A 21,755-nucleotide genomic window follows, 5' to 3' on the forward strand; every position below is an offset into this window, starting at 1 on the left:
AGCAACCGGGGCGATGAGACAAAGGTAAGTAACAACTGATGATGGATCAAAAAACTATACATACCTTGTTACTTCCCTTAGATGACTTCACATCTCAGGGTTGACTCGTGACACGAGAGACCTTTCAAGTTGAATGGGTTTTCGATTTTTATAATAAGATTTCAAACACATTTTATTTATTTAAGAAATTTACTGCACTCCGAATAATAATTGAGTTTTCCGCTTTTGAGACATGATAACACAGCGATAATACTTTCATTTCTATTCTATTTCAATTTATTTTATTTTATCTTATTTATTTTCAATGCCTGCTAAATGTCCTATTTATATTATAGTGTGCGGATTTGACCATAGACTTCATTTGCGTTAAAAAAACAAAACAAACAAACAAACAAAACCACGGTTAAAAGCACTGTATATATATATATATATATATAACACATGTGTGTGTGTGTGTGTGTGTGTGTGTGTGTTGGGTTATGCTGGTGGTCAGACATTTGTCTAGCAGTTGTGGTGTGACGTATATAGATTTGTCCGAACGCAGTGACGCCTCCTTGAGAAACTGAAACTGAAAACTGAAACTCTGTGTGTGTGTGTGTGTGTGTGTGTGTGTGTGTGTGTGTGTGTTCCATTTCCCTGACAAATGCAATTACAAATGACAAACAAAAATCAACACGAGCGGGGCAACTGGAGCGAAGAGTCGAAGAAGGTAAGTAACAATGATGGATTTAAAAAGAATTTGCAAATCTTGTTACTTCCCTTGGATCACTGCCAATATCCCAGGACGAAAGACTTTTCCGAGAAGTTTTTTTAATTTAAAAACACATTTTTAAAAAATCACATTTTAGTTGTTTCAGAAATGTGCTGCGTGCCGACAGTGATTGATTTTTTCCCGTTTGAGACATGCTGACATCAGCTGGCTGGAACCATCCAAGAGGAGTTAAGTAATCTATTATTCTAAAAAAAAAAAAAAAAAAAAAAAATTGGGGTAGGGGTGGGGGGGGGGGGGGGAGGTGAGGGAGGGAAGGGAGGGGAGGGGGGGGGGGTCATGGATCAAAGTAGCGGTAAATGACGGACTGGAGCTGTGCCGATCGGGGTTTATCCTTGGGGAGCGCTTTACTTGGTGGTCTAGTCTAGATACTGTCAAATAAAGATTCTTTTTTAAGGGGAGAAGGGGGGGAGAAGGGGGGAGGGGGTGTAAGAAGGACGTAATTAATTTTTGTGTTTCTTCTTTGTGCTTCTTCCTGCAGATCCCTCCATTGATGGAGTCTCCCAGTCGGTCCGACGGATGAGTTGGCAGGCAGGCTTATCTGTCGGTGTGTGTCCTCATATGGGAGAAGAGGCCGATTCTGGATGCGCAGCACTTCCCACAGGTGTTGCAAGGGAAAACGTCTCCAGAAGTTGAGCCCTGCTTCCTTCGCTCACGCTTCTCCTTAATGGCCAGAGTTCTGTTGTTTTCAAACGTTTTTATGCCATTAATACAAACAAACAAACATGGATCCCTCCATTAGTAACAGACTAATCAACAACTCATTGTGGTCACTCTGTGGAAGGAAGGAAGGGAAGGAAGGAAGGGAGGAGGGAGAGAGCAAGAGAATGACAAAAATATCCCTAAAGGCCTTGAGACAGACCGAACATACCTGGGAACGGACAGTCCGACGTTGACCTCAGTGACCCGGCACAACTTCTGCCGGTGCCTCGTCAGTGATGCTGCCCACGGACTGTAAATGATCTATTTATATATGATGTATTAATAAGTCCATGTCAGCTGCCGTGACATGATCGGTAAGGCGTTGGACTTCTGTACGTTTCAGGGCTCGTCAGTGACCCGGGTTCAAAGTTTATTTAGATGTTACTTTTAACTCTCTCCATACGAACGGCGAAAGAGACGACATTAACAGCGTTTCACCCCAATTACCATCATCAAAATATTACAAGCGGAAGGCTCTTATACTGAAGAGGTGAATGTTGACAAAGAATACCACAGTTCTGACGACGGAAGCTAAAGGTTGGGTCATTCAGACACCCACTGGACATCCGAGGGGTCTGTGTAGAGGAGAAGAGAGGACTGGCCGTACTGAGTGAGTTTATATATATATATATATATATATATATATATATATATATATATATATATATATATATATATATATACACATACATGCATATAATCTTCTTCTTTTTCTCCTTCTTCTTCTTCTTCTTATTATTATTATTAATATTATCATTATCATTATTTTGAGAGGTAAACTAAAAGAATCTTGGTAAAACTCGACTTCTATGCAATAAGAAAAGCTACGTGTTGAACCACAGGTTCGTCGTCACGCAAAATTATCGTTATTTTTATAAAAAAAATTTTTTAACCGTCATATTTAATGTTATTTTTTTACGATAGGATTAAGGCCTCAGCTTCTTCTTCTTCTTCTACTTCTTCATCATCATCATCATCATCATCATCACTTTGACACCTCCTTGAAACTGAAACTGAAACTGGAGGCTCCTTTTCGGCGTAGCGTTGTGTCCTTGGGAAAGGCACTTTGCTCCAGTTTTTGTATTTGTATTTGTATTTCTTTTTATCGCAACAAATTTCTCTGTGTGAAATTCGGGCTGCTCTCCCCAGGGAGAGCGCGTCGCTACGCCACAGCGCCACCCATTTTTTTGGTATTTTTTCCTGCGTGCAGTTTTATTTGTTTTTCCTATCGAAGTGGATTTTTCTACATAATTTTGCCGGGAACAACCCTTTTATTGCTGTGGGATCTTTTACGTGCGCTAAGTGCATGCTGCACACGGGACCTCGGTTTATCGTCTCATCCGAATGACTAGCGTCCAGACCACCACTCAAGGCCTAGTGGAGGGAGAGAAAATATCGGCGGTCGAGCCGTGATTCGAACCAGCGCGCTCAGATTCTCTCGCTTCCTAGGCGGACGCGTTACCTCTAGGCCATCACTCCACTGTACCCAGGTGTGAATGGGTACCTTGAGTTGGGGGAGGTTAAAACGGCGGAAGGAGAGGGTTGGGCCCCGCCTTCCTATGCCAAGCCCTAGACACGGCGGACATGAATTCACTGGACTGATGACTGCAGAGGGCTGTGGGAACTTTATAAGTCCGTGGATGATATAGCTGTTGAAAGAGACAAACTGAGGGTTGTGTGCAGTGCATAGAGTGATGATGATCTAGATACTTATGTAGCGCATATCCTCGGCCGGAGACCAAGCTCTAAGCGCTTTAGAAACATAGAGTCATTTGCATAACAGGCTGCCTACCTGGATAGAGCGCCGACTGACAACTGCCATTTAGGCGCTCGTCATTCGTTTCCTTTGTCATTCAATCAGGTTTCAGTCACACACATATTACACACTCAGACATGTAACAAGTTATTTACATGTATGACCGTTTTGTTCATTTACCCCGCACTTTGGGCAGACATACTCCGTTTTCGGGGGTGTGAGTGCTGGGTATGTTATTGTTTCCATAACCCACCGAACGCTGACATGAATTACAGAATCTTTAACGTGCGTATTTGATCTTTTGCGTGCGGAAACGCACGAAGGGGGTTCAGGTACTAGCAGGTCTGCACATGTGTTGACCTGGGAGATCCGAAAAATCTCCACTCTTTACCCACCAGGCAACGTTACCGAGATTCGAACCCGGGACCCTCAGATTGAAAGTCCAACGCTTTAACCACTCGGCTGTTGCGATATGGAGTGAGCAAGGAGAGCCGTCACGACATCATCGTCCGTGTTTGAGAGTGGTGAGAACTTGTGAGAGATACTTCTTCTTCTTCTGCGTTCGTGGGCTGCAACTCCCACGTTCACTCGTATGTACACGAGTGGGCTTTTACGTGTATGACCGTTTTTATCCCGCCATGTAGGCAGCCATACTCCGTTTTCGGGGATGTGCATGCTGGGTATGTTCTTGTTTCCATAACCCACCGAACGCTGACATGGATTACAGGATCTTTAACGTGCGTATTTGATCTTCTGCTTGCATATACACACGAAGGGGGTTCAGGCACTGGCAGTCTGCACATATGTTGACCTGGGAGATCGTAAAAATCTCCACCCTTTACCCACCAGGCGCCGTCACCATGATTCGAACCCGGGACACTCAAATTGAAAGTCCAACGCTTTAACCACTCGGCTATTGCGCCCGTCAGGAGATACTTCAACCCCTGGGTTGAACTGTCCGGCTATCTGCTGACACACATGTCAAACTGCTTGGGTGACGGGCTCAACAGCCGAGAGGTTAACGCGTTGTACTTTCAATCTGAAGGTCCTGGGTTCGCACCCCGATCACGGCCCCTGGTGGGTAAAAGGGTGGAGAATTTTTTTTTCCGATTTCCCAGGTCATCAGATGTACAAACCTGCTAGTGCCTGAATCCCCTTCGTGTGTGTACGCATGCAGAAAATCAAATACGCTCGTTAATGAATCCAAGTCAGCGTTTGTGGAAACACAGTAATATACCCGGCATGCACCACTACCTCCCCCCTCCCACTCCCCCCTGCCCCCGATCCCTCCGAAAACGGAGTATGACTGCCTTAATGGCGGGACGGTAAAAATAAAATCATACACGTAAAACCCCTTTCCTGTATACGAGTGAACGTCGAGTCGCCAACGAGCGAAGAAGATGAAGAAGCTCCTCGGGTCGCCAGCCTCCCTTTTGTGTCGTAGGATACATTGCGCGTTCGATATAATTATGTAAGCGTGCCTGAAGTGCTGACAGGAGACAAGAGTGTCTGAACAATCGTAATAATAATTATATCAAACAGTGCATTCAAATGGTAAGAAGATTCACTGTTACAATTAATGACACTGCTTGAAGATGGGTCGTCAAAGCGAATTGGCTCTTCATTCAAAGAATTGACTGGCTTCATTCATATGAATAACGAAAACCTTGTATTTCAGCTGATGTTCTTGTTGTTTAATAAGGAGACAATTGTATTGTATTGTATTGTATTGTATTGTATTGTATTGTATTGTCACAACCGATTTATCTGTGTGAAATTCAGACTGCTCTCTGCAGGAAGGGTGCGTCGCCACAGTGCAGCGCCACCTTTCTTTATTCTGCCTGCAAGTGGATTTTCCTTTCAAAGCTGATTTTTCTACAGAATTCTGCCAGGGACAACTCTCTTGCTGTCGTTGGTTCCTTTACGCTCGCTGAGTGAATGCTATACACAGGGACCTCGGTGCATCGTCTCATCCCAATGACTAGCGTCCATTTCATCCAGTATAGGGGGAGAAAATATATACTGGGAAGTGTAGGATTCCATCCCGTGCGCTCAGATTCTCTCCCTTCCTTGGCGCACGTTACCACTGGACAAGATTGCTGGTCTGTCTGTCTGTCTGTCTGTCAGACTCTGGGCCTTTCGTCTGTGCCGCTTCACCTCTGACTGTTGAACAAGTGTCTCTTGGAACTTTGTATTTGTATTTCTTTTTATCACAACAGATTTCTCTGTGTGAAATTTGGGCTGCTCTCCCCAGGGAGAGCGCGTCGCTATACTACAGCGCCACCCATTTTTTTGGTATTTTTTCCTGCGTGCAGTTTTATTTGTTTTTCCTATCGAAGTGGATTTTTCTACAGAATTTTGCTAGGAACAACCCTTTTGTTGCCATGGGTTCTTTTACGTGCGCTAAGTGCATGTTGCACATGGGACCTCGGTTTATCGTCTCATCGGATTGACTAGCGTCCAGACCACCACTCAAGGTCTAGTGGAGGGGGAGAAAATGTCGGCGGCTGAGCCGTGATTCGAACCAGCGCGCTCAGATTCACTCTCGCTTCCTAGGCGGACGCGTTACCTCTAGGCCATCACTCCACCTTGGAGAGGCCTTTCTGCACTGTCTGCCTCCAGGATGATCTGCAGCTTCCCACGTGTCGGGGCTGATGCTGGGGTCTTCACGTCTCTTTTGTGGCGTGGCTGATGCCTGGGGTCTTCAGGTCCCTGTTGTGGCGTGGCTGATGCCTGGAGTCTTCAGGTCCCTTTTGTGGCGTGGCTGATGCCTGGAGTCTTCAGGTCCCTGTTGTGGCGTGGCTGATGCCTGGAGTCTTCAGGTCCCTGTTGTGGCGTGGCTGATGCCTGGAGTCTTCAGGTCTCTTTTGTGGCGTGGCTGATGCCTGGAGTCTTCAGGTCCCTGTTGTGGCGTGGCTGATGCCTGGAGTCTTCAGGTCCCTGTTGTGGCGTGGCTGATGCCTGGAGTCTTCAGGTCCCTGTTGTGGCGTGGCTGATGCCTGGAGTCTTCAGGTCTCTTTTGTGGCGTGGCTGATGCCTGGGGTCTTCAGGTCCCTTTTGTGGCGTGGCTGATGCCTGGGGTCTTCAGGTCCCTTTTGTGGCGTGGCTGATGCCTGGAGTCTTCAGGTCTCTTTTGCAGACACCTTTCGTGTGCATGTTACAGAGCACAGGCTACGGTGTATGAGTGTATGTTTACACAAGACCACTGGGCAAACAAAATGAAGACACTGACATTGACACACTGAGCAGTTCTGGTGGCTTCTCGGCTTGACTTCAGTTTGGAATGGGTCCGGTGCTCACTTTAAGGGTTACAGTTAAGTGAACGAACTTTGTATGCAGTGCAGTGGTCAAAGGCTCTCTGGAAGCGATCATTGCTGTGCTGGCGGGTAGGAGGCTGTCTAAGTTGAACGTTAAAATCAATGAGGGAGGAGGGGGTAGGACTTAATGGGATCATGGGATTGCATTTAAAAAAACATTTGTTTGCTTATCTTCAATCAAATTATTTAGGCCAGTTTGTTTATATTTTGGGGTCATTTTCAGGTAAGGTAGTGTGTGGGTGATGTTTTTCTTTGTATTTTGGAGCTCACTGATTATTCGTCACAGCTCCGTCATTCAAGTGAGTGTCTTGATCAAGCGGCTTGATTCTCATATCCGAAAAAAAAAAAAGAAGAAGAAAAAAAGTCTTCCTTGGGAGCATGCTCTGTCCCCACTTTTCCGAGCTGTCTGTTCTGTACTCATGTACGAAAAATCACTTTGTACACAATTGTTTTTTGTCACTCTTGCGACCGCATACAGTTTGAAATTCAACATTGTGTGAATCGTGCATGCATGTCGATTTCAACACAGCTATGGGCATTCTCCTGGTTGAAAGACTGCTACAGTATTGACGTTTTACTTCTTCTTTGTTTGGTTGATTGTTTTGCTTTCTCTGTTCACATCTGCATGACGTGTGTGTGTGTGTGTGTGTGTGTGTGTGTGTGTGTGTGTGTGTGTGTGTGTGTGTGTGAGTGAGTGTGTGCGCACGCGAGTTTGTGTATGCATGCGTGTGCGTGTAAGGAAGGTAGAGAGAGAGAGAGAGAGAGAGAGAGAGAGAGAGAGATCAACAGACAGACAGACAGACACACAGAGAGAAGCACGCGAGCACGCGCAGTATCCCCCCCCCCCCCCCCACACACACAAACTCACACGCATGAAAACAGAGAGAGAGGGGGAAGCAGATGGATTACTAAAACCAAATACACGAACTCCTGGTTTTCTGTGATTATTGAAAAAAAAAACAAACAACCCATATATTATGTACACTTGGCATCAAAATACAAACGAAGACATCCATGAAAATACATCCATCTTATCAAAGAGTATACATCTACACATGATTGTCATTTCCATCTAGAAGGAAAGGAAAGAAAAAAAAATCATTATTAATCATCAACAGCAAAAGCGATGAGTGCATTTTATGTACATGTACACGTTCTACATAACCTGGCACACAAGATAATAAACTGGTAATTCGGAATGCGTCTCAAATTCTCACTCGGTCTTTCACTCCATTCTCTCTCCCTTACCCTCCCCTCTCTCTCTCTCAAACTCTCTTTCCTCCCTTATCAATCAAAGCCAGCGACCGTCGATGCAGACATCCTCACAGTTAGCATGTATATAATTATTATGCCTCAACTATTCACATCCAAAGCTATGGCACATGATAACTCAAGAAGCAGCAGCTTTTGATTAATCGGATTGTTGTTCTCCACCAGACTGCTCAGCCACGCGAAAACGGAGACTGCCACCGACGCGGGCACTTATCATCATTCCTCTCCTATCAATAATATTGTGGCAAATCATGTATTCATGAGTTCATGAGCTTCCCCCCTGTGTTGCCAATTGATTTTCTGTCACGACGACTGGAGAAAAGACCCCTCCCCGACCTTAGCCGACCATTGACGATGGAGTGAAAACTCTGTGTGTGTGTGTGTGTGTGTGTGTGTTGGGGATGGGGTGGGCGCGTGTGCACGCGCATATGTGTGTGTGTGTGTGTGTGTGGTGGGGCTGGGGTGGGCGCGTGTGCACGCGCATGTGTGTGTGTGTGTGTGTGTGTGTGTGTGTGTCCCAGAGCATGCACATTTGTGTGTGTATGCGCACGACTTATTTGCTCGATCATATTATGCGTGTATGCACACACACACACACACACACACACACACAGAGAGAGAGAGAGAGAGTAAACAAGTTGACACTAATGTATGCCAATGCAAATGTACCGACTGGAAAGGACGCCACTGTTTCTGCCTCTCGTAACCAAAGACCAGGCCCGCCTCCGTACCGGTGGAATCCATTGTTCACTGGCAACGCAAACCACTTGTCTCACATTTGCAAAGCACGCGGTCAAACCATACGCCATACTCTTTTATATCTGGTTTACATTCTCGCTGCAATGCATCATAGGTTGACGATGGCTAAGAGTTGTGATACTATGAGGGTGTCATGTCAAACAGAAATGCATCATCACCCTCGACCCCACTTTATAGTAGGTATATTTATATCATTATCGTTCCATTAAGCGTCAAATGAACAATTCTTTAGTTGTTTTTTTTTCTTTTCTTTTCTCACCCCTCTTCTTCATTTCCCCCCTCTAAACTTTTGGACATACGCATGATGTTAAACAGTACTTGGTATGTAACATGGACATGTATTTGAAGTATGTAACAACAAGATTTAGGTTAGGTGTGTCAGATTTAGCTACACATTACTACTGATACAGAGATTTTACTGACAATGATTTAATTTGCCCACCATGTAAAGAAGACAAGAAGACGAGGTACATTTTGTTTTTCGTTGTCCAGCTCTTTGTAGAATTAGAGAAAAATATATACCACCAAAGTACTATCGACAGCCATGTTTATTCAAACTGAGTTTATTATTGTCATCCACGAGACATGCTGATATATGGAATCTGGCACTGTTTTTACACCAGGCATTTAAATTTCGGGATATTGTAACATCTTAAGATGCTGTACTTCATTGCAGCGTTTATGTAATATGTGTACTTATTATGGTTGGTTATATATTTTCATTTTGTTTGTTATTACTTATATTGTCACTTACCCCTTCATAAGGGGCCGGCCTACTAATGAATAAATAATCTGAATCTGAATCTTCCCTTATAACCCATGGATGAAACAGCAGCATTCTTTATCCTTAGTCTATCCCCGATTTAAAACAAGAACCTCAGATATTTCAACCTCACAGCTTCTGATCGAATCACATAAATGTATGATAGGAATATCAAATCAAAGTATGATTATCCTTAAGTCGCATGTCCTATCACACTAACCAATACCAAGATATTGATTGAAGGTTGTGACTGTTATCAGCTGCGTTAATGTGTATTATGTACTGATAATCCGCTTCTGGAAATGTCATTGTCTGATTGTGGCGATGCTACTGCTATCTCCATAGACATGAAACAGGTTTGAACGTGTGCGCAAATGAACAAAAAAGAAAAAAAAAAAAAGAGAAAAAAGCCGTGACCCTCAAATAGGTCAAGTCACTCGCACGATCTAACATGTGTAAAATCTCACTCAGATTTGGGAATTTGGGAAAGGAAAAGTCAGACCGAATAATGTCAATATATTAAGTTAGTAAGATTCTTCTTCATAAAAAAAAACAAAACAAAACGGCTTTGGCGACTTTAATCCTCAGATATTCTGAAGTACCAAGATCCTTACAGGTGGAAAAAAAAAACAACCCAAAAAACCACAAAAAAAACCCCGGCTCTTATGGTTTTAATCGTCGACAGTTTCTGCGATTACAAATCGATTAAAAATATCAGCGAACGACCGAAAAGTCACACTTAAGAACTTTCTTCTCTCTCTCTCTCTCTCTCTCTCTCACACACACACACACACACACACACACACACACAGAACAGACGAGCGATAATGCAAGCCACACACAGTCGGGCGCACGAAAATCTGTATCGCGTTCCAACGGATTAAAAGGTGATTGAAAAAAACAATAACAAAAACAAACAACAAAAACAGAAACACATCAGTTGCGCTAAAAATGACAACAATATCATCCAACGTAAAATCAAACTAGCGATACCATTGTACAGCAGAGATGGAAAGTGGAGACTGGGGAGGGAGGTGGAGGAGGCAGGGGGGTGGGCGTGGGGGGCGGGGGGGGGGGGGGGTGTTAGAAATGCAAATCCGAGAACACATTGTGTCTATTGCAACGTTCAGGTGGGACTTTTCTCGTGTGACAGGGTACCCGTTTTAACACACCCAGCCGCTCAGCATAGATCTCAACTCAGCGGGTATTTCTGTACATTTCTTTTTTTTTTTTTTTAAAGAACTAAAACTATTCGTGGTTTCCACACAAGCAGTCAACTTATCGATAAGCTTTTCTTTTTCTTTTTCTCTGCCCACATTTCACATTTCAGCATTGCGTTGCTTTCTAACAATGGCAGCAGCTTGTAAAAAAAAGAAAAAAGAAAAAAAAAGGGAAAAAAGCATCATTTCTATGATAAGATCAAGCGAAACGAAAACTTGTGACGTTATAAACATACACTATACATACACTGCCCTGTTTGAACACAGCAAACAAAAAAGAAAAAAACAAAAAAACAAAAAAAAAAAAAAAAAGAAGAAAAAAAAAGTGAAATAAATAAATAACTGAAAATAAATAAAATAAAGTTCCTGTACATCTAAGAGTAAACGCGGTTTGCGCTTGAATCAAAAACAGCATCAGGGAAGGAAGGTCCATCAGACACTTCAGCAGAAATCTCAATTTGACTCTAAAATATTATCTAAAAAATTATATCTAAAATACAAAAGAGGATCCCCCCCCCAGCCCCTTTTTAAAAACAACAACAAAACAAAACAAAAGAGATTATTATTTTTTTTTTTAATAAATACCATTTCCGTTATTTATTTACTGTACTTTTTCTTACCGGAAATTCTGGTATATATCATCACTATCCATTCCATTCGTGGCCACATTTTTCTCTCCTCACAAAAAGCGTATATTCCTCCACGCTTACTGATGCATCAGAAGACGACATTAAAAGGAAAAAAATACATGCACAAACAGCAGAAATCTCAATTTGACTCTAAAATATTATCTAAAAAAATATATCTAAAATACAAAAGAGGATCCCCCCGCCAAAACAAAAGAGATTATTATTATTTTTTTTAATAAATACCATTTCCGTTATTTATTTACTGTACTTTTTCTTACCGGAAATTTTGGTTCAGTCTGCACTATCGACGTGATCTGACTGTCTCTAACACTTTCAGACGAGTTTGTGGAAACTGCGTCCAGCAGAATAGAAGGCTAAAAACACAGCCCCTCAATGATCCCATATATATCATCATGATGCTTGGTCATCACTATCCATTCCATTCGTGGCCACATTTTTCTCTCCTCACAAAAAGCGTATATTCCTCCACGCTTACTGATGCATCAGAAGAAGACATTAAACGGAGAGAAAAAATACATGTACAAACAGCATGAATCACAAAGTTCCTTCTTCCATTTCCAATCTTTCTTAATGGTGCAAGATCAGGTTCCAAAGCACGGCGTTCAAAGTTTCACGATTCAGATTTGTCCTGCCGGTTTTCGCTGCTGCTTGCTCTCTATTGACTTAAAAATAAATAAATAAATAAATAAATAAAAAACAGGAAATTTTTTTTTAAAAAAACAGGAAAAAATCCTTTTGGCGCTAGTACATAGATTTGTGGTGTAAAAAAAAACAACAACAACCGAGAATATGAGAGTACAGAGAGATTGGAGGTCTTCTTTCTCGCTCAAAATCCCATCCAGGCAAACAAGGACAAATCAGGGCTATAAAACCGTACATTCTGGGGGAAGCACCTGGAAAACAAAATTAGGCACAGGTACAGTTATACGCATGCACAAAACATACCTCTGACGTTAACAATTCCGTCACTTTTTCAGCAGAAGGTCCCCCCCCCCCCCACCAGCGGTCAACCAAAAAAACCAACAACAACAAACAAACCCACTACCCTGAACATACACATAAATACAATTTCATAAATAATTCATAAACTCATATAATAACGGGCATACAAAACCCAAAATTACCAATGGACAGAGCATACATCCTAAGCGGGGGAAAAAAAAGAAAAAAGAATACAACCCAAACATACTAAGTCTGTTCAATTATCAAGTCCAGAAAAAGCACAAAATATATTCAAAGCTTTCTTGTGTGTGTGTGTGTGTGTGTGTGTGTGTGTGTGTGTGTGTGTGTGTGTGTAAGGACCACGTGCGTGCGTGTGTGTATGTGTATGTGTGTGTGAGAGAGAGAGAGAGAGAGAGAGAGAGAGCAGTGAGAAAGAGACAGAGACAACAGAGACAGTGCTAGCGAGGGTGACATGACAGCCAAAGTGAGAACCATTTGCTACCCTCCCCTTACTCCCCCAGCCCCTCTCCCACCCCACCCCCTCCAAACTTCTCTCCTACCCTGCAGCCCCCACCCCCACCTCCCCAGTACCACGTCAGCAGCCACCAAGCAACAGTGGCGCCACCAGTCTGATTGTTTTCCCCCGGAAGCCAGTCTCCTAAGGGAGTTCACTCCGATGGCACAAGCTGACAGGCCGGTAGGGAGCGCTTCAATTTGTTCGATGGAAGAGATGGCAGCTCATCTGTACCACCAGGGATTACATATATATTTTTTTTTAATAAGAAAGAATAAAAAAAAAAAAAGGGGGGTGGAAAGAAAGAAAATAAAGTCTCACAAAATAAAATGGGAGTCACAAATGGTTTCCATAAATCTCTGAGATCCCTCGCTTTCACAGTATGAAAGCTGGATATTGTTCAGAGAGTAGCCTCGGAGAATTGAATGCCAGGAAATGAATCATTTTCCCCAGTGACAGGCTCTATCAGATTACCAATAAATAACCAAAGAGCTCTCTCTCCATCACCCTCTCTCTCTCAAGCTCTGAAATGAACCCAGCAGAATATGTCTTGGATTCCGGCCGTGCACCTGAGTGAAATTTAGAATTCAGGAAAACAAAAACAACAAAACACTGTTGCCAGCTGATGCAGTGACAAATAAGCTGATACAACAATAACAGGCAGCACATTAATATGGCTAATTTTATAATATCCATCATCAAGTGAAACCATATCCAAATGCGTTCAGGCACAACACACACACACACACACAAGACGCAGACATTGAATTTTCATACTGAATCACGTTCATCACAGAGATAACATTTCTAGTACACATATCTTTCTAGTTTTTGATGACATCATTAAAACATCATTTAAACTCATTTTCTTAGGGAAAATCAGACGAACTTGCAAGCGTTTATCACACACAAACACACAAACGCACGCACAAACACACGACCCCCCCCCCCCCCAAACCCCCACAAAAAAATCTCCACAAAAACACGATAAAATGTATTAAATTCGTGACGATGGCACATATTAGGCAGCCCCTGCAGAAACTGGTCAGAGCTAAAATAACATTTTCAAACACGGATCCGATATTGATTGGCAGCGGGAGGAGGCCAGGAGAAAATGATTGCATTGTGGGGTTTAAAAAAACAAAACAAACAGCAAAAACCTAGAAAAGAGATTGAGTGACTGACACACACACACACACACACAGAGAGAGAGGCAAAGAAAGAGAGAGGGAGTGAGAGAAAGAGAGGGAGCGACAGGCCGGTGTGTGGGGGGGGGGGGGGGGGGCGGTGATAGAGAGGAGAGAGGAATGCTTAAGCTAAACATTGCACTTTCTCTACAACTACACCGAGACTGAGAGGAAAGGTGTACAAAGGAAGGGGAGGGTGAGGCTGGTTCTGCCTGACGGACACAATGATACCCGAATGTAGCTGTGAATGAGGGGTGCAAGGCAAGGGTACTTCGGTAGTAGGTGGGACATGAGAATAAAGCGACGTGAGAGTAAAGCCACTGAAACGGAGTAGATGATGGGGCAGCAAAACAACAGCAAAAAAAAAAAAAAAAGGAACATAATAATAAATAAAAAATATATGAAAAAACCCAACAAGAATTAAAAACAAAGAAATAAAACAAGTAAAGAGAGACCGACAAGCCTGCCCGGCCATGCTGTTGCCGCTGTAGCTAGCTGCTCGCCTCTCCCTTCTTGGCACTGCCTGAACAGCCGGCTGTCTGGCCTGGCGACGAACGACTTGCAGACGGGGCACCGTTATCAGCGGAAGACGTCAATGAAGTGAGGCCCCCAGTCTCCCCCCCCCCCACTCCCCCTCCCCCCCCCACGCTACCACACACCACTCCGAGTCCATTGCCTCCCTTATCTCTGACGTGCCCGGCCGACACTCTCCCCTGCTTGTCCATCCAGTCTTGGAGGGAGGGGGGAGAAGGTGTGGGGGTCGGGGGGGGAATGACCCCTTACCCTCACCACCCTCCCCTCTCTCTCCCCTCCGTCTGACATAGGGGAAGAGAAGGGAAGGGAGGGAGCAGGGTGGGTGGGTACTTGGGGTGAAGCCCATACAATTCCATCAGCAGACCAGAAACACTGGATCTTACCGCAACAGAAATCAGAAATCTCCGAGAGTAGAGGGAGAGAGGGAGGGGACGGGCGAAGGTTTCTTCGTTCTGAGTGAGAGAGAGAGAGAGGGAGGTAGAGAGAGGGAGAGAGAGAGAGAGATTGACTGGGGATCTGCTGGTCTGTACGGTGCTGAAACTCCCATTTCCATTCCTGGCCGCGATAAGCAAAAGACCCGTTCTGGTGAAATGGAGCGAGGCCCACAGCAATCCCTATTTTGTTTCGTTGTTGTATCCCTACATTTGGGCCAACAGCAAAGTGAGAGCTGTATTATCAATGGTTTCTCCAGTCAATGGGAAACCATTTACAGCTTAGTCTTTTGTGAAGGACTATGACTCTCAAACTAGGAGGCAAAATTGCACTGGCTCTTAGTGCTGCAGCCTTGTGGGCTAGTTGGCCTTTGGGAACCATTCCAACGCCGACTGTCCTAAAACCCTCTTGGCCGAGAGAGTGGGGATGTACTTGGGCAAGACACTCTCCATTATGATCAAATTCTAGCCCAAATAGTCGGAACAGCAGTTGCCTCCTCTGCTGTTCTGATGGTCATAGTCGGACACGACTGACTGTCATATATATATATATATATATATATATATATATATCCCTACACGAGCAACAAAGCGATTTTGTCCTTTTACTTCCTTTCATTCCTCTGGTCCACTACACTGAACTGTGTTTCTTTTTAAAAACAATCTTCCTCTTGTATTGTAAGCATCATCTTTATTCATTTATTTCATTTATCTGTTCACCCCCAACCCTCTTGATATCAGGTTTCTGGACAGAGATCACGCTTTACAGGCAGGCACAGCTGCCTCAAACTTAAGAAATCGTTTGTGTCCATCATAATTCTTCCTTCGCCTTTCAAAAATGGTCATTCAAATACTAATACCAATAACAGTAGTAGAGACAATCTACATACAGTAACAAATATTCACGCATACACTCACGCACGTACACACAGGAAATAAATTGTTGAAAAAAAAAGAAGCAACGTGGCCAATCAATCAAGTAAATCAAACAGCAATTTATTTTTTTTTTTTTTTTTTTTTTTTTTTACATATCCCAATCCAGGCACATACATCTTCCTCATTGTCTTTTCTAGCAGTTGACAAGTGACAGTGACAACAAAGTTTGAATCTTAAAGGAATCGAAGTGACTGGCATCCATGGCAACAAACCTCACCCATCTCCCCTTCAAGGATGGACTTGTGGCAGAACACAATAATAATTATAGTCACACCATCATTGGTAATACAGGCAATGATTGTACTTGTGGCCAGACAGCGCAATGATACATGATTGTACTTGTGGCCAGACAGCGCAATGATACATGATTGTACTTGTGGCCAGACAGCGCAATGATACATGATTGTACTTGTGGCCAGACAGCGCAATGATACATGATTGTACTTGTGGCCAGACAGCGCAATGATACATGATTGTACTTGTGGCCAGACAGCGCAATGATAGATGATTGTACTTGTGGCCAGACAGCGCAATGATACATGATTGTACTTGTGGCCAGACAGCGCAATGACACATGATTGTACTTGTGGCCAGACAGCGCAATGATACATGATTGTACTTGTGGCCAGACAGCGCAATGATACATGATTGTACTTGTGGCCAGACAGCGCAATGATACATGATTGTACTTGTGGCCAGACAGCGCAATGATACATGATTGTACTTGTGGCCAGAAGGCTTGGCACGCTCTCCTGAACTCACTTCCCACAGCAAGTCCATCACGTGACCCACGCAGAATGCTGGAGGGCCAGGAGAAAGATCAGTCGGCTGGCGAGTCCACAAGACGCGGAGCGACACGGCGTGTTCTTCTTCGGTCTCAGACTGGGGACGCTGGAAAGGCAGCCATCGTGAGGTCCACAGGTAGGGAGGACTACCACTTTCATCGCCAGCTCGTGGGCAATGTACGGCCAGCGAAACAATCATCATTTCCTTGTCGCCGTGACTCAGGTGTACCAACACGTCCTTGTGGTCCCTGTGGCCGTTAACGTTCTCGGGCGTTGACCTTGACCTTGTCGAATCACCTTGTTCGTGGGCCTGTCCGTCACGGGGGTCATCCCAGAGAGGTCTGGATGTTTGGTTTCCGTCCAATGTTTCTTTGGGGTTTTTTTCCCCCCTCAGCAACACGAATGGAGGTCGTGTCTCATATTTCCCACTGTTGGTTATCTGTGTGTGTTTTGTGTGTGTGTGTGTGTGTGTGTGAGAGAGAGAGAGAGAGAGAGAGAGAGAGAGAGAGAGAGAGAGAGAGAGAGAGAGAGACAGACAGACAGACAGACAGACAGACAGAGAGAGAGAGAGATTGTCTGCGCGCGCAAACGGCTCGTGCCATGTGCGAGCACGTGGACTCTCTCAAATAGCATCAGCGCTGTTTATTTTTCGGGTGTTTTTTGTTTTTTTGTTTTTTTTCACTCCATGTGCATTGTTCCACAGCTCATCGTTTCAAAACTGACGTTAGCACAGTCGCTGTCAACAACAGCAACAGCAGCTGACAGAACCAAAAACGGAGACAGAGAATACTGCCGATTCAGCCACTGTCGTTCACTGTCTTCAACTCCCCACGTCATCACGGCAACAACAAGGAGTCAGTGTGCATTGGGGGGGTTTGGGGGGTCGGGGGGTGTCGGTACTCTGTTGCCTGAAGCCGTGTCCACAGTCCGTGTCTGGAGGCTGCTGAAGTCCAGGGAGGCGAGGCTATCACAGAATGCTGCCTGTGGGAGTGGGAGGTGGGAGGAGGGTGGAGGGTGGGTCTGAGTGCTACACTGTACTGTAGCACACACACACACACACACACACACACACACACACACACACACACACAGCAGCGTCCACCGCAGTCTTCATGACGGCTTGATCACCAGGGACGTCTGGCTGTTGGCGGAGGGAGGACCCACTCCGTTTTTCAAATGAACCAGCGTCCGACCTGTCAACATACATGCAGTCATCACCAAAACCGTTGGTTTTAAACACATTTCATTCGTTCAGTACCATGCAGCGATAAACAACGAAGCACAACAACCAGAAAGTAGTAGTAGTAGTAGTAGTAGTAGTAGTAGTAGCAGTAGTAGAATATTCACATAATTGGCTGCAACAAAAAGGTACGTTAACAAAACCACACAGGAACAGGAATAACAATCATCACTGCACGATTCGCAAAGAAAGTTGTAAAGAAACGTGGGGGAAAATAATAAAAAGACAATAAGAATACGTTTTCAAATTTCAACTGAAAGTTTGTTTCACTGACTCCAAAATCTCAGCCATCTGAGTCCAGAATTCCCCCCCCCCCCTCCACTAGACCTTGAGTGGTGGTCTGGACGCAAGTAATTCGGCTGTGACGATAGTAAACCAAGGTTCCGTGTGCAGCATGCACGTAGCGCAGGTAAAGGAACCGATGGTAACAAACGGGTTGTCCCTAGCAACATTTCTGGCTGTAGAAAAATCAACTTTGAAAGGAAAACAAATTACACTTGTAGACAGGTGCAAAGGGTGATGCTGCAGCCCGAGTTTCACATAGAGAAATCTGTTGTGACAAAATTACTACACTACACTGCACTACACAACTGCACTACACTTTACTACTATACTACGTTGCTACACTACACTACTGCACTAGACTACATTACTACACTACACTACTTCACTACAATGCACAACACTACTACACTATACTGCACTACAGAGACAAACAGACAGTAGCAGCCAGACAGCCAGACAGACACTGAGACAGACAGCCAGACAGCCAGACACTGAGACAGACACTGAGCTGAGACAGACAGCCAGACAGACAGACAGACAGACAGACAGACACTGAGACAGACACTGAGCTGAGACAGACAGCCAGACAGCCAGACACTGAGACAGACACTGAGACAGACAGACACTGAGACAGGCAGCCAGACAGACAGACAGACAGACAGACACTGAGACAGACAGACAGACAGACAGACAGACAGACAGACACTGAGACAGACAGCCAGACAGACACTGAGACAGGCAGCCAGACAGACAGACACTGAGACAGACAGCCAGCCAGACAGACACTGAGACAGACAGCCAGACAGACAGACACTGAGACAGACAGCCAGACAGACAGACACTGAGACAGACAGCCAGCCAGACAGACACTGAGACAGACAGCCAGACAGACAGAGACTGAGACAGACAGACACTGAGACAGACAGACAGACAGACACTGACGGACCTGTCCACGTGTGCTGCTTGGTAAGGATGAAACCCCGACACTCGGGGTCCACGTCACACAGGTCCTCGGCCTCCCGCTGGTCAAAGACGGACAGGGTGCAGCCCCCACCCGACATGGACATCCGGCACCGGTAGTCGTACTGACCGGGTAGGTCACTGTCGGCCACCACCTTGTACCCTGAAACACGCCGTCAGTGTTGGTCAATGATTGCACTCGTTTTTCTTCTTCAGCCTTCCCAGTTAACCCGTTCAATACTGGGGAGTTTGCACCCTCGACAGGGCTTGCACGCAATGCTGATGCAGAAAAAAACCTACAGAAAATATTATGTTTTTCCTTCAAATTGTGTGTGGACACATCCAGAAATTTATAAGTAAGTTTCCTTTTCTTATGGTTTATGCACGAGAAGGAACATAGAAACTATTTTAATGACACAAAAATTTGAAGCCAGGGCAATACTCGGGCGCAGGGTTCAATGAGTTGATAATGTCTGTTCACCAAAGTGTTTTTGGACGGGGGAAAAGGTGCGTGTGGGGTATAATAATAATAATAATAATAATAATAATAATCAGTATTCATTTTGCGCTGAATCTTGTGCGGAGACGAATCAAAGTGCTTTTGCACCAGTCATTCACATGCATGCATAACTCTAAACGTGATAAACTTAACACAAAGAAGAGGCAGGGGAGGGAGGCTGTGTGTGTGTGTGTGTGTGTGTGTGTGTGTGTGTGTTATATTCAGTCATGTCTGAGTACATCCATCAGAAAATCAGAGGAGACAGCTGCTGTCCCGACTATCTGGGCTGGAAATTGATTATCGTGTAGAGTGTCTCTGCCAAGTTACTTTAGATACATCCCCACTCTCTCGGCCAAGAGGGCTTCAGGACAGTCGGCGTTGGGATGGTCCCCTAAGGCCAACCGGTCCCCAATGCTGCAGCACTAAAAGCCAGTGCAATCTTGGCTCTCACTGTAGACCCAGCAAACGATAATGAAGTTCTATATACTTTTATATGTAAAACAAGAGAGAGAGGGGGGTTAGGGGGGAGGGGAGGGGAAGGGAGAGAAAGAAGGAGGGGGCAGGGGGAGAGAGAGAGAGAGAGGAGTCCCTTGTGTTCCCTCTATATTGTGGTGTGGTGGCCTAGTGGTAACGCGAGAAAATCATAGGGTACGGGTTCGAATCCCATACTTGCCAGTATGGTCCATCGACCTTGAGTGGTGGTCTGGTCACTAGTCACTGGAATGAGACGACAAACCCAGGTGTCGTGTGCAGTATGCACCCAGCGCACGAAAAAAAGAACCCACAGCAACAAAAGCGTTGTTCCTGGCACAATTCTGTAGAAAACTCCACTTTGGTAGGAAAACAACACAACGCTTGTTGGCAGAAATAAAAAGAAGAAAAGAAGAGTGGCGTTGCGCTGAAGGGACGCGCTATCCCTCCGGGGAGGTTCAGCGTGAATGTTGTATCACATAAGGTTTTATGATTGGGAAAATCAAATCATGGTAAATCAATAATAATAAATGAATAATAAAACTAATAAGTCATATACTTTTGCGCTGAATCTTGTGCGGAGACAATCAAAGTGCTTTGCACAGCTTCACCACATATCATACTTCTAAAAACGTGATAAACTTAACACAAGAAAGCATGGGAGGGAAGGCTAGTGTGTGAATGTGATGTAGTTGTATAGTGTGTAGTGTGATGTTTAGTGTGGAGTTAAGTTGTTGTGTTATAATCAGTCATCTGGTACTCATAGAAAAATACAGAGGAAAAAGATGCTGTCCCAGAAAACTTAGAGGGTGGATAGGATTGGTACGTGGTAAAGTGTGCTGCCAAGTAACTTTAGATAATCCAACTGTCATCCATCAATGAATTTCAGAGTACAGTCGCGTTGATTTTCCCATAGGCAACCGGTTCCCATTGCTGCACAATATACTAGTGAAATCTTTGGCATCTCACTGGTAACCGCTGAAACGATATTGAAGTTATAACTATTTATATGTAATATCAGAGAAGAGAGGGCAGAGGGGAGGGAGGGGAAAGGAATGTGGGAGATAAGTTGAGGAGGGTTGGGCGGAGAGAGCAGAGAAGTCATTGCCCATAGTAATTCCACTAATGTGGTGTGTCAGCCAGTTGGAAGCGCGAAAAGCATAGGTACGGGTTCGTATTAACATTACTTTGCCATATGTCCATCGAACACTTGAATGCTAGGAGGTCACATGAATATTGGATTTGACGTTAAACCAGAGTCATATGCATAGCACCCACCACGATAAAAGAACCACAGCAAAACTGTTGTTGCTCAAATTCTGTGATAACTCCACTTTGCAGGAAACAGACAATCACTTGTTGCAGAAATAAAAAGAATCAATAAGAGTGGCGTTGTGCAGAAGGACGCGCTTCCCGGGGAAGCAGTCGAATTAAGGTTTGTAAAAATCTTTAACTCATTCAACAATACATTGATACAATGCAATGGAATGACAAAGAGCCTTAACCACAAGCTTAAAGTTATATGTGTCCACTTTGCACTTCAATTTTAATCACGGCTGTGAACATATTTCATTTGTTCAAATAACATTCCAAACAGTCAGTTAATGAATATAAATAACAATAATCAAACAGTTTTCCAATAATACTGATATGTGATATCGCAAATTATCCATGAATTAAATTTATATCAAAAGTGATAAATCGACCTGATAGAGAGAATCACAAGGGCAAAAAATAGAAAATTTAAAGAATCGTGGAAAGGT

General features: G+C 44.2%; 1 protein-coding gene across 2 annotated transcripts in view; it reads right to left on the reverse strand.

The window, feature by feature from the left end:
- Positions 1-17,093: 17,093 nt before the first annotated feature.
- The window catches only part of LOC143296151 (extracellular tyrosine-protein kinase PKDCC-like), a 110,252-nt gene continuing 105,590 nt past the window's right edge, over positions 17,094-21,755 (reverse strand). For both annotated transcript variants that reach the window (XM_076607953.1, XM_076607954.1), the window contains exons 6-7: positions 19,009-19,185; positions 17,094-17,730 (exon numbers count right to left, since the gene is read on the reverse strand). In XM_076607953.1, the coding sequence (XP_076464068.1) occupies positions 17,648-17,730; positions 19,009-19,185 (260 nt within the window). In that variant the 3' untranslated portion in view covers positions 17,094-17,647. The remainder of the gene's footprint in view (positions 17,731-19,008; positions 19,186-21,755) is intronic.

This window comes from Babylonia areolata, chromosome 21 (assembly GCF_041734735.1).
Source record: "Babylonia areolata isolate BAREFJ2019XMU chromosome 21, ASM4173473v1, whole genome shotgun sequence".
NCBI classification, from domain to species: domain Eukaryota; kingdom Metazoa; phylum Mollusca; class Gastropoda; order Neogastropoda; family Buccinidae; genus Babylonia; species Babylonia areolata.